Source organism: Echinococcus granulosus (assembly GCF_000524195.1).
Source record: "Echinococcus granulosus chromosome Unknown EG_S00054, whole genome shotgun sequence".
In the NCBI taxonomy this organism is placed as follows: Eukaryota; Metazoa; Platyhelminthes; class Cestoda; order Cyclophyllidea; family Taeniidae; genus Echinococcus; species Echinococcus granulosus.
In genome coordinates this window covers 112,133-123,972 of record NW_020170434.1, presented here as the reverse complement: position 1 = coordinate 123,972, position 11,840 = coordinate 112,133, and the positions used below count along the sequence as shown (strand labels likewise).

At 42.4% G+C, this 11,840-nt stretch overlaps 2 protein-coding genes across 2 annotated transcripts in view; both read right to left on the bottom strand. All coding sequences in view use genetic code 11, as the record gives it.

The window, feature by feature from the left end:
• EGR_06265 (Caskin-1) overlaps positions 1–3,995 on the bottom strand; it is a gene marked incomplete at both ends in the record, with an annotated part of 7,640 nt that extends 3,645 nt beyond the window's left edge. The window contains 2 exons of the mRNA XM_024495514.1: positions 2,696–2,903; positions 3,703–3,995. Of these exons, the coding sequence (XP_024350037.1) occupies positions 2,696–2,903; positions 3,703–3,995 (501 nt within the window). The remainder of the gene's footprint in view (positions 1–2,695; positions 2,904–3,702) is intronic.
• Positions 3,996–8,848: 4,853 nt separating this feature from the next.
• Positions 8,849–11,840, bottom strand: EGR_06264 (hypothetical protein; the record flags this gene model as incomplete). The annotated part of the gene is made up of 4 exons (XM_024495513.1): positions 8,849–9,247; positions 10,817–10,999; positions 11,564–11,667; positions 11,714–11,840. The coding sequence occupies 4 exons, from the start codon at positions 11,838–11,840 to the stop codon at positions 8,849–8,851; spliced, it is 813 nt and encodes a 270-aa protein (XP_024350036.1).

The following is an 11,840-nucleotide window of genomic DNA, read 5'->3' as shown; positions in this document are numbered from 1 at the left end:
AATGCTTTGCGTTTTCCTACGACCTCTCAACCAGTAATGTTTGGAGCCATTCTAGCATCGCAATCACCTATTTTGTTATAATCTTCCTCTTTTTCGAATAACTTTTTTGTGCTCCGGTCCGCAAAACGTAAAAGGAGGTTTTTTGTCAAGAGCCCTTCACATTCACATCCGGGAAGCAAAGATGGAGGTGATCGTTATGATCTTTTGGGAGGTTAATGTCCGCAATGTGCCAGAAGGTGGCAGGAACAGGGACAAAATCAACGGGGAGACTAGTTTTTTTGCCAGCTCTTGCCTTTCCCATTCTCCACTTCGCCCACAACGCGGACATTAATTAGGAGGGGGAGGATAGAACGCAAACCGGGTGAGTCATGAAAGAGGAGCAATGGTAGTGGCGGACGAGGGGGGCGAGGTCGGTGTCTTTTACCTTTAAACCACCATCAATCTTCACATTGTAGAAGTATCATGTTCATCCCTCTTGTTAGGCTGAAGGACTCGGTCTAGAACTCACTGGGAAGTCGACTTTTACAGGTCACCAAAGACACATTTAATTTAAAATTGCACAGGCCCAAAATCAGATAGTGCACTTTTTCTTCGACTAAGAATATTATACTTACTTATGTTCTGTGATTTAAACTATTTAAGCTATCTAGTTATCCATCATACTGTAAATGAGACACGCGTCACATATATGTGACACATCCTGTGGACCCAAGGAAATTACCTTTTTGTGGAAGAAATTATCATTCATGATCACAAAAAATAAACAAGGAAATTAACAAGGAAAAAGGAAAGTGAAAAATTGCTTTTTCTTATCCTTACAGTCAACTTGTAACGAACTTTCCCCAAAAAGTTAGGGGACAATTAGGGAGAATTTATAAAAAGAATTAAAAATAAAAATCAGTTTCTAGTTATGCGGAGAGAAAAACAAAAAGGAAGTAATATTACACCTTCAACTGTTGTAGTTGGTCGGAGGGTGAAGTTGGATACAAGGGTACACCGATAGACTGCTTTCGACAATATTTTCCTATGGCGTTGCCTACTTTTTTTCCCTAAAGACCTCAAACACACCAATTTCCTGACAAAAAAAATAGATATATCCTTTTAGAGTTCAAAATCATTCCATGAAGGCTGTTCCAAATATGAGGTGTGCCATATTGTCCCCTGATTTAACCTTTCTTGGAAAAGAGATTTGCAATTTCTTCTCCCATTTGAAGCAGCCTATAAGATCCTCAAAAATTCGGTAGTGCGTATTTTCGCGTAGCCCGGACACTGTCAGACGTGTCAAATGTGGCGAGCAAGTTAGGGTTATCAAATGACGAAAACCGACAGAGACCAACTTGTGAGAGGCTGCTTAGCCCCACCCAAAATGTCAAGTACACGGTAGGGGTAAGACTAGTTTCGTATTGGACAAGACCAGGAAGTGAAGTACACTTTTATACAGCCTTCACAATCCAGGAGTGAAGAATCCGGGGCTTGTCGGCTCCCATGTTTGCCTCAGTTGAGGTTCCTTTGATAGTCACGTTTGCAGCGTTGATGCGAGAGCTATCAACAAGCACGGCCATAAGACCCTACGGCTCGCCCCCTCGATGTCTTTAGCTATTAGCAGCCTTACAACACAGCCAGTTAAGGGCTTAAATAAACGCCAGTGTCGCTTCCGTGGAGTGGCTGCTCGTTATGTCTCCGCCTCGATTTATGCACCCAATTTGGCTGCAAGGCAATTTTCCCCTTGGAATAACCCACTTCCTGTTCTCGAATAACTTGCGCATCACGCACGGACGAGCCGTGAGCGGGCGTGCGAGGTACCCCCGCGACTGTTAGTGGGGCAGTCGGGAGGTGCGGTTGTACTGCCTCAGTCTCTCTCTCTCTCTCTCATAACGCCCGAGGTCAGCATCGAACGTAATTAATTAAACATGACAATCGCACAGGAATTTTAAAACTCGCCTAAGCAAAAAAAATCCTATCATTTTTTCCCGAAATAAGGGTGGGATGGAAAAGAATTAAAACAGGGAGTACAAATATCTACCAGGTGTTTATTTGGGGTCAAAAAAGAAGCGGAAACAACAAAGCAGCATTCAAATTGTTTTGTCAATAAAAACAACTGACCGACAATTATGGTAAATCTGTTTTTTTAATTCAAATTCACTCAACCTAAAGGTTAGGCTGTGATTAGTGGCACGCTTTAAATCAAATGACGCAGCGATTAATTACCGGCATCACTCGGGCGACTTTAAAGGAAGGAGAAAAAGAATTAGTTTAATAAAATTTTCTCCGCAGCTTACCGACACACCGAAATACGTGACACAAAATAAATTTCCACTTCGCTCTGATTCTTATTCTCTTCTGATAGCAGATGTTTTCACAAAAGGCACAACTTGACATCGAAACACACCGAAGTCAAAAGGAGCATTAGTGCGGTGATGGGAGGGGGATTTAGAATCGCCCGAAATTTCTCGCAATTGTGGCGATGGAGATGGTTTAGGAATCTTTTCACTGTGAAGTGCTTTGTGTATCTTTTAAATGCTAGATTACGTGTTTAAGTGAGCCAGAAGCCTGGGTTGATAAAAAAGCTTGCTGCAGTCCTTAAGATTTGTATTTTTGTCTTTTGTAAACCTAGAGGTCCTGTTTGGAGTTGAACCTACCCTCTATTGGATTAAGTTATAAAATCGTATTTACCCAGAAACGCAGTACATCTTACCGGGATATGATCAGGTAGGTTTTCAGGAAGCTGTAGTCTACTCAGACGTGCTCGCAGCTGTTGTCGGTCTCTGGGATTTGTCACTCCACAAGCGTTCAAGTCCTCTGGCGTGGCGCGTCGCAGCGTGCTCAAATCGTAGCCCGCAGCAACTAGGCACGGGGTGTAACTGGAAGTTGGAATAAGCCGCAAAGCGATTAGCGGAGAAGAGCTAGGGTCGAGTAGATACGTTTCTCACCCATTCACTTTTTCCAATCAGTGTGTCGAAGTAGATATTGTGATAAACAAAGTGGCATAAATTTGCGTTACACAGGTTGATCAAAGAGTGTCTCCTTAAACGCTCTTCAGCACGAGGCTTTGACTTTTTAATTCCACAAAGTTACCTTAAATGCCTCAATGTTAGTTTGTGTAGATGTATCTGCCTCCGCTTTAGGTTGCACGAAGACATTCATCCTCGATAATCTTAACCCTAGTGGATGGGAAGGTTGATGACTGCGTAAGTGAATGCATAGATGACTGAATGAGCAATTGGAGTGATTGATGACAGGCAGATAAATGGATGAGTGAAGGCATAAATAGGTGAAGATCAAATAAACAGATCCACGATGGATCGACAGATGGAAGGGAAGACAAAATTCGAGCAGATAGATGAATCCCCAAGTAGACGTAGATATCAGGGATGAATAAGAATATTGATAGAAAGATGGTAAGACAGACAGATGGGTGATCCTGAATGGAACGATAGATAACTGAATACGTGGACGACAAAGTGGGTGTTGACCGGTGAGACAGATGGATTTACTTCCATTCCGACCACTAACAGCCCACCACACTTCCAAATCTTAACTCCAATTAATGTTTTTAAGGTGATTAGTTTATCCACGTTTGCTTAAAACACATCAATCAGAATTGTAATATCAAAGGATTTTGTCAAAAGCTTATTAATTCCACCATTTCAGGAGCATATTATGCATGATTTTCCCCGTCTTTGTAAACGAATGACTGCGTACTCAGAGAATCCCGCTGAGAGCAACCAATTGACGAGCAGTTCAACAGGAGATCGATCGCAGCTGCTGGTGCCACTGCTTACAGAGGAGACGGCAGCAGCACAGGAGCTGCACGAGGACGCGCCCGACGAGGCGGACGAGGCGGAGGAGGCAGAAGAGCAGGTAGAAGAGGCGCAGGGTTGTACCGAGGCCGCTCGATATCCCCCTCTGGGATGGCTAGGGGTGGCAGCGGTGGCGGAGGCGGAGGTAACTGAGGTCATTCGATGGAGACAGGATGGAGGCACGCGAGGGTTCATGTATAGCGGTTGTGTAGGGCAAACCTGTTGAAGGTGTTGGTGGGGGTGAGGAAAGGTTGCACAGGTACTCGTCGAAATCTGAGGAAATGGAAAGTACTACAACTGCTAAATTTAGAAGTTTATTTGATGGCAGGAAGTATATTCTAGAAAAGGTTCCAAGTAATCTGAACCATGGAAAGTGATGAATTAGTAGAAGACGAATGCAGCTTTAAATGATAACGGAGGGAAAATTGTCTCGCTTTTGATAAGCACGAGGGAGTAGGAGTTGTTGTCAATGCAAATAACCGGAGGTTTGCATGTCATATCAGGCGTCCGCGGTAATGGGCCTGACCGTTCACGTCTACATTAACGCGGACGGGAATGTGGTGGGAGCTACTGAACAGCTGAGTGCTACGTGTCATGTCAAGCATTAGCAGCAGATGACAGACAGGCACCTTCAGAGACCGCCATTTTCTCCGTCATTTTGTTCACATGCTTTGTAATACTGCAGGGCGCACTGATGGATGGGTTGACATCTCACTGACCTACCGATTGAGATGTGACGAGAAGTGACCTTTAAACCCTAATTTAGCGCTTCCTTAGCGAATAAATATACCGGCGACTATTGGGATGGAATGCAATGCTTCACTGCCTGACTGCTGCATACTCTTGTGGCTGGGACACGTACCACTCCATGCGCACTAGACCGTGCATGTAATATGCGGATGTAATGTGTCCTAGACACAATTCGGCTGCAGTGGCTCTATCCACCGACCTATCTATATGACACGAATTGGTGCCCGTTGTTTGGTATGTAGAAATGTCTTCTTCCTCAGAACCAGGCAAAACTCTTGAGTAAGAGGGAAGGAAGTCCTGGTCATAGTCTTGGAGGGCAAAGCAAGACCACATAGTTTATACGTAAATGGAATTTTTTGGATAATAGTAAAGTAGGGAAGGGAGCACTGCTATATCCTCATCTATTTCCTCACACGCCGTACTTCTTCCTTATTTTCCTCCTTCCTTGAGGCTTAAACACTTGCATGATTAAACAAATGGAAAATTAAAGGGAATTGGGATGACAGCTGTGTAAGATGATATTCTTCTTGCCTTCAGAAGGCAATTGTGTTATAAAAGTGGAATTTGGAGCAAGATTTTATCGTGTGGAAGCAAAGGTGATAAAAGCTCTGAGGACAGGAGGCGTGAAATGACCTCTGAAACTGAAAGCTGAGTGGGTTTACTGGAGCAGTCCATAAAGTCCAGATTCTCGACAGTCAGGTGGACTGAATTGCTAAGTGGTGGGAAAGCGCTTAAAATTTGATCTTCACTTTCTATCGGGGATCATTAAAAAGTTGTAGATTTTTTTAAATAGCAGTCTTATGTGGTGCCAACAGCCCACGAACAGTAAACTTTCCATCATGCGATACTCGGAGGAGCAGTCTACGATGGACACCGACTGATGCGATCAACCACAATGTTTGAAAAGCGCCTCTCCTTCGCTAGGCGTTGGCGCACATTTGGAGGACAGAAATTTCAAATCTTAAAATTTTCCCCATCTGCTCTATGACTCACTGGATTTCTGCTACTCTATCATCACCCCCCATTTCTCCGCCTTCAAAAAGGATTTGACAGACGTTTCAACATGCATCAGTTAGGGTGTTCCTTATTTTTCTTTCTCTCCTCCCCTCTCTTTCTCACAGTACGGCAAAAAAGCTTAATGTGTAAACGATGAACAGCGTCAAAAAAAAGCTACCGAAAAGGGGCAGAATCAACATTTGTTGCTGAAACATCGTCTGACGCGCAGCCGTGTCGCTGACTCGATGAAAACCTTGTAAATTCATCCAACGTTTCTACACGCACGCATATTTTTACGGAATGTCGGATGCATTCAGACATTGCCTTTTTTTACCTTTGACTAGCACCTTAGAGAATTAGCCGTAAGGCAAATTTTTGGAAAAATTTATGGCTACTTATGTCGACTCGACGCTGTATTACCATAAAAAGGGAAGTAATCTCGACTGCCTGTTGTAAAGGAACCGTTTTAGTGGAGGGTTAAAGTTGCCACGCGAGCTCTTACATCCCCTTGCGTTTTTGGTCGACACGCCTTGATACCACGAAGTGCGGGAACAGAGTGACAAGGGGAAGAGGGCTTTGTGATTAGTTTGATGAGGTAAAATGAGGGCCTTTGGGTAAAAGTGACTGGCAGAAATGTGCTCGTTGTTAATCTTTAATCTGTTGGTGATACCCTACAATCCACTTCACATAGAGGCCGTGACTCTAGATCCATCAAAGTTAACAACAACAGCAAGAGGTCGCGGTGCCAGCTCTTGAAAGGAGAGCAGAAGTTTGGGAATAGAAGGATATTTGCATAAGTTGTACAGCCAGTTACATGGACTCTCCACCCTGGCATTATTACATGGAACTTTTGGAACTTTTAAGCATCGGTAGTAAATTCCGTACCATTTTAGTGTGTTTCCGTAGATAGCTTTAGGCGCTATAAAGAAATGGTGTTGATGGACCGAAAAAATGTTTGGTGGTTTTAGTAAACCTTCCTTCAATTCTTTACTGTAATCTGTGGGGAATAGGAAGGTGTTTCCAGCGACTGCTCATGTGTATGCACTATAAAGCACCGTAATTCGAAATTTATTCATAAGAGGTCCAATTTAATTGACAAAGTATTCTTTTTCTCAGTTTGACAAGGATTTGGTTTCCGATCAAGCCTTTTAACTCATCAACAATGGGGAGGAAGCACAAAGTGGATTGGATGTCAGTGGGATTCAAACAGATCAGGTAAGTCATTGGTTCTACAAATCCAATTTATTAAAAAGTGCGTGCGATTGATACATGTAGATTCTGCTGATGTTCGAATAAAGCATTAAAAATGGAAAATCTGGAGATAATAACTCAGAAGGTTCAAAATCGAGTCTCCAGATGAACCACATAAAATTCTCGAGTGTATGAGAAAATTGGTAAATGAGCTTTTAACCTAGACGCTAGTAAGTTATATAGTATTCAAATAGTAGTGATGGTAAATGCTTAATTATTTTGCAAAAAACCAGGCCAAAAAGGTGTATAATTACAACTTGAATTAGCTTGCACATTATTGGTCTGTCAAGGTCAACATCCACTCATCAAACCTTTTCATTGGTTAATGGATTTACAAATTGCTCAAGTGGAATCTTTTACATTTTAAAATGCAAATTTTAAAGGTTCAAAAATATTCTCGTCCTTATTATAAAAGAGGCTTTAATAAAGGTCCGGCAAATGATTATTAATGCTTTTGGGTATTCAGAAATTATTATAAAAATTAAAATTAGACTTTCATTCAAACTCATTTTATACTAATTTTCGTTTCCTTTTTTAGTAAGGCAAAAAATTTTTATATCTGCACAGTTTTTGTAACTTTTTTAATCCTTGCTTTTAACTTAACCATTCAAGCGACTAAAATACATTTGGCTGCTTGTTGTTCTTTTAATTCAACTAACCAAGGTTCTCAACACCCACCGGGTGACACGATAATCTACTAAGGATAGCTGATGTTTAACCAGGTGCGTTATTGCAAAAAACATGGCAAATTTTGCATAGATTGATTATTTAGACGTGAATAGTTCACAGCCACCAAAGTGGGTCCAAGCAGCAGCGATTATTTTGTGGCGAGATCGCTTTAGCAAGACTTACTGAACCGTAATTTTCTCACTTCCATCAACATCTTTGCCAGGCCTATTAGTGCAACAGTCTGACATTAAACAAGTGTATTTTTTGCTTCTTTCCTCTTCCCTTCTACTTTTGCCTCTTCTAAGTGAATAGGTTGCCTAAAGTAGCTGCAGAATCACTTGCATTCAGGCACCTCCCACTTGTTTACTTTTTAGGCAAAAGAGAAAGTGACCCAAGGAAAGGCGAAAAGCAATCTTGACAAATGATCATGCACTAAACTGTCATTAAAAGGATCTCTGCTTTACCCATCAACACGGAAATTATTATAATTGATACGCTTTTTAATCAGCCAACACATCAAGCAGTTGAGAAAATACAACTTAAAGAAAAGGAAGCGAAAACTGCATGTCCTGGCAAAAAAAGTGACCTGTTAGGCGAAAATTATTTTTATTATTTCCTGCTAATTATTTAAAATTGTCACTTGACTTTTGTATTGCAGTGACAGGCAAAGTCATGCAGGCGTTTGCCACATTAGTAGAACTACTTCCAACCGCGTTCTTGCGGAAGACATTCCAGAAATGAAGAGGAAGAAAAACAAACAAATGTGACAGAACTTGTGGCTTATTGCAAAAACAGTCAACTAAGGTTTAAATTGGTATTCGGGAAAGCAGGGCCTCCCTTTTTCCGTGTACTTCTGCATGGCCAATAACACCGCATTTCACGCACCAATTAAAACAAACTTAAAGGTTTTTTTTTCTCCTTTTCTAAATGTGTCTAGGCAACAGTCGAATGCTTCCCCATCATATTTGTGTAGAAATTGATGCAGAATGAAGCGGAGACCCGTGAAAGGTAAGACAAGCAATTTACAAAAGTTTTGTGTTTCGGGGGGACACTAGACTGACGCTAAGCTGACTGGCGTCAGGGAAAAGTACAATCACGGAGCCAAGTAAATCCAGACAATTAGGCGTTTTTAGGTTTCTGGAGGAAAAAATTTGGCAATCTCCTAACAGGAGTAAATGTCGAATTCGCCTCTGGATTTTGGCGTAAATCAAACACCAGATTCGTAATTTTAAGCCGAGATTATCCCAGTTCTTGAGGTACATCTCACCGGATAATTTCTTAGACAACTTGTCGCCTTGAATTATAGCTACTTCTATGCAAGCAACAAATTAATTGTAGATGACTGAAGAACTTAAAAGGAAAATTTAGCTCTGTGAATGACATCAGACGAGAATCACCATTTTGGATCCTTCGGAGCTCGTGGCGTAGGCAGAACCGCGTCCGCTGTCCAAGCTGGTCGCGCTGTTTCGATTGCTCGAATCCATCAGGATGTTCATGTGCCCAGACGTCGGTGTGGAGGCAGTCATTGTCGTTGAGGAGGGGGAGGAGGAAGTGGAACTTTGCCTTCCTGCAGCCGACGATCGCAGCGGCACTGGAAGCACGGTGTTTGTTAGTGTCTCCAACTCGCATAACACTTTTGCTTCATTAACATGAGGAGCTTTTTCATTGTCACTGGCAACAGTTGTTGCATCCTTTTTTAGCAAAGATCCGCCTCCTTCAGTTTCTTCGTCTCCATCGTCTTCAGTAGAGGAGGAGCAGCTCGATGCAACATCAGTTTGAGCCTAAAAATTGGGCAAAATGACGAAATGCTGAGAGGCTTTAACTATTTAAAGTCAGCCTAAATAATGACATCACTTTTTACTGCTCCCGGAGGCATCAAATGCCAAGAGTACATCTACCTGGGAGTCCGGCCAACTTTTAGCTTCCCGTGGTATTGTCAAATCACGATTTGTAGTAGGAGCAACTTCCCGTCTTTGTTTAAGTGTGCAGCGTTCCGCCAAACTCCTGCCTTCTACATTCCATCTGATTAATCATCTCGACCTAGTTTCAAATCCACATTTTTAACAAGTGAGATTTTGGAATGCATGGTGTAGCTTGTTGATCCAAAACGAAGACTAGCAGGGTCGTGACAACTGAGGTTTTGCGTGATGTAATGTTTGACAAAGTTTTGACAGGGTTTAATGTCTGGCAAATTTAGAGTTGTCAAGAGAAGTGCATCCTTCTCATCAAAAATCGGAGTGTTACAACGAGACTCACCCATACGACACCTCTATTTCTCTTCATCAAACACTTGGCGACCAATGATTGAACGCCTTCAGGATCATGTCACTCATTAAACCCTCGATTGGAAATTCTCAACGTCTAATGTTGCCATACGCATTTTTGCTCGATATAAAAAAAGACTCCCTACAATCTACCGCCCACATTAAATGACCTATAGTCCTTGCGGTTCCTCACTGCCTTGCCTCCTTCTCTTGTTGAAAGGAAAACAAAATAGAACGAGATTATAGGATGGAATATTAAAGCCTTCACCCATTAAATGTAACTGCTTGTGAGCCAACTGGTTGGGATCGGTGATATTCCTCTCCAAGAAAGGTCTGCAACAAATTGCGGGTACCCTTAGCCGTAAAGGTTAGCAAGACTTGCAAACCAAGGCGGCTGTCTGCAGAGAGCATTAACACCTTCTTCTGTAATGTGTTTGCACAAAAAATTAATGCTCTTTGCCTAGGCTCTAAAAAAAGCATTCTTAAGTTTACTTTTGGAAAAGCAAAGGCAGGGTAAGAAGAAGAAAGTGAGGCATTTCAAAGTGCAGACACCAGCGTCTAGTCTAGACTTGGCAAAGGCAGAACTACGGATGAGGAAAACATGGTTAAGGGGAGGCCGAGATTCAGACCTTGACAGCCAACACAACTACCACCATCGTTAACTATGGCTACCGTCGCAACAGAGGTTTTTTAAAAGAATATTTGCGAGAAATTTTTGGATAAAAACTACAAAATTTGGGTTTTAAAAGACACGGCATAATTTCTTAATATCTAGACGGAAAAGCACCGATTGACGTGTAATGAGGCATCAAATATTTAGTAATTTTTAAAGGAAGTACAGAAGTACTTTTGACAAAGAAATGAAGGCAAAACATATTTTAAATTTTACGATTATTACTTCGACAACGACTACACGAAAATGTCAGCAATGCCACCTTTTTTGGGGATTAGGGCACAAATCACCCATGAAGGTACAACTGACTTTCAGATTACCTGTCAAGGAAAATCTCATCCCGGAAACTCCCTAAAACCCCGCTTTACAAGTGGTGGTGCATTTGAGCCAAACTGAGTCTTAAAAAAACTCACAGAAAAGTCTGATTTTTTCTTTTGTTTCCCAGTCTGCGCGGCTGGTGGAGGAGGCGGTTGTCGCGGTAGGAGGGTGACATGGGAACTGGGGAACATCCCAATGTCCCCTGAGGGTCCATTGGCAAATCGGAAACCGCGCCACCACGCCGAGTCCTCCTTCGAGGTCATGGAGTCAGCGAACACCTGTAGAAGGGAGGGAGAAGGAGGAGGTGAAACATGCATGCCTGCTACTCCTCCCACTACCTTGACATAAACGCCACCGAGGAGCAAAGGGGAATGGACGACTGGTCATTTTTTGTGGTAGGTTCAATTGGAGTGCTCTCCATTCAAAACACTTCATAAACAGTGCCATTTATCAGCTACAGCTACTTTGAGATAGCATCGTAAAATTTGCTGCTTTAAAGATCAGAAGAGGGGCTACAACCACTGCAAATGACGTTTCTACTGTGTTTAATGTAAACAGTTTTAGATGATCAGGTATTGTCAGAAATGTCAAGCTGGACACAGCGAATTTCCACAGCACGTACCCTTATCTAAATTTTATAATGTCATGACATCTTTCGTGTTTAGGTTTTCCTTTAATCTAAGGGCCACATAATGCTTAAAGTCTCATTAAGGATGGCAACAGAGTGGCTCGCTACAATACCAAGAACTCGTTTGTGTCCACTGTGGATGACGGGATGGCCAGAGTGAATGCGCATTATCTGCCAAAAAGTTTATGGTGTTTTTAGAGGTCATTTAGCTTACCCCAATTATATCTCCCTCGTTGAAGCAGAGGGACTGACTTCTACAAGTAGCACCGTGGAAGGAGGCAGTGGCTCGCGCCTTCACCACCTTCGGATGCGTTCCTGCTGAAAGGCAGAAAAAAACAAAGGGGTGTTATTCACCCCCACTGACAGGGTTCACTCAAAGTGGCACAACAGAGCGTGGCTGTTTTCAGGGCTGGTCGATCCCAGTAGTAGGCACTCGTGGACTGGAGGACAGGATTTGCCTCCTTTGGTACAAAAGAGGAGCACTTGTCCAT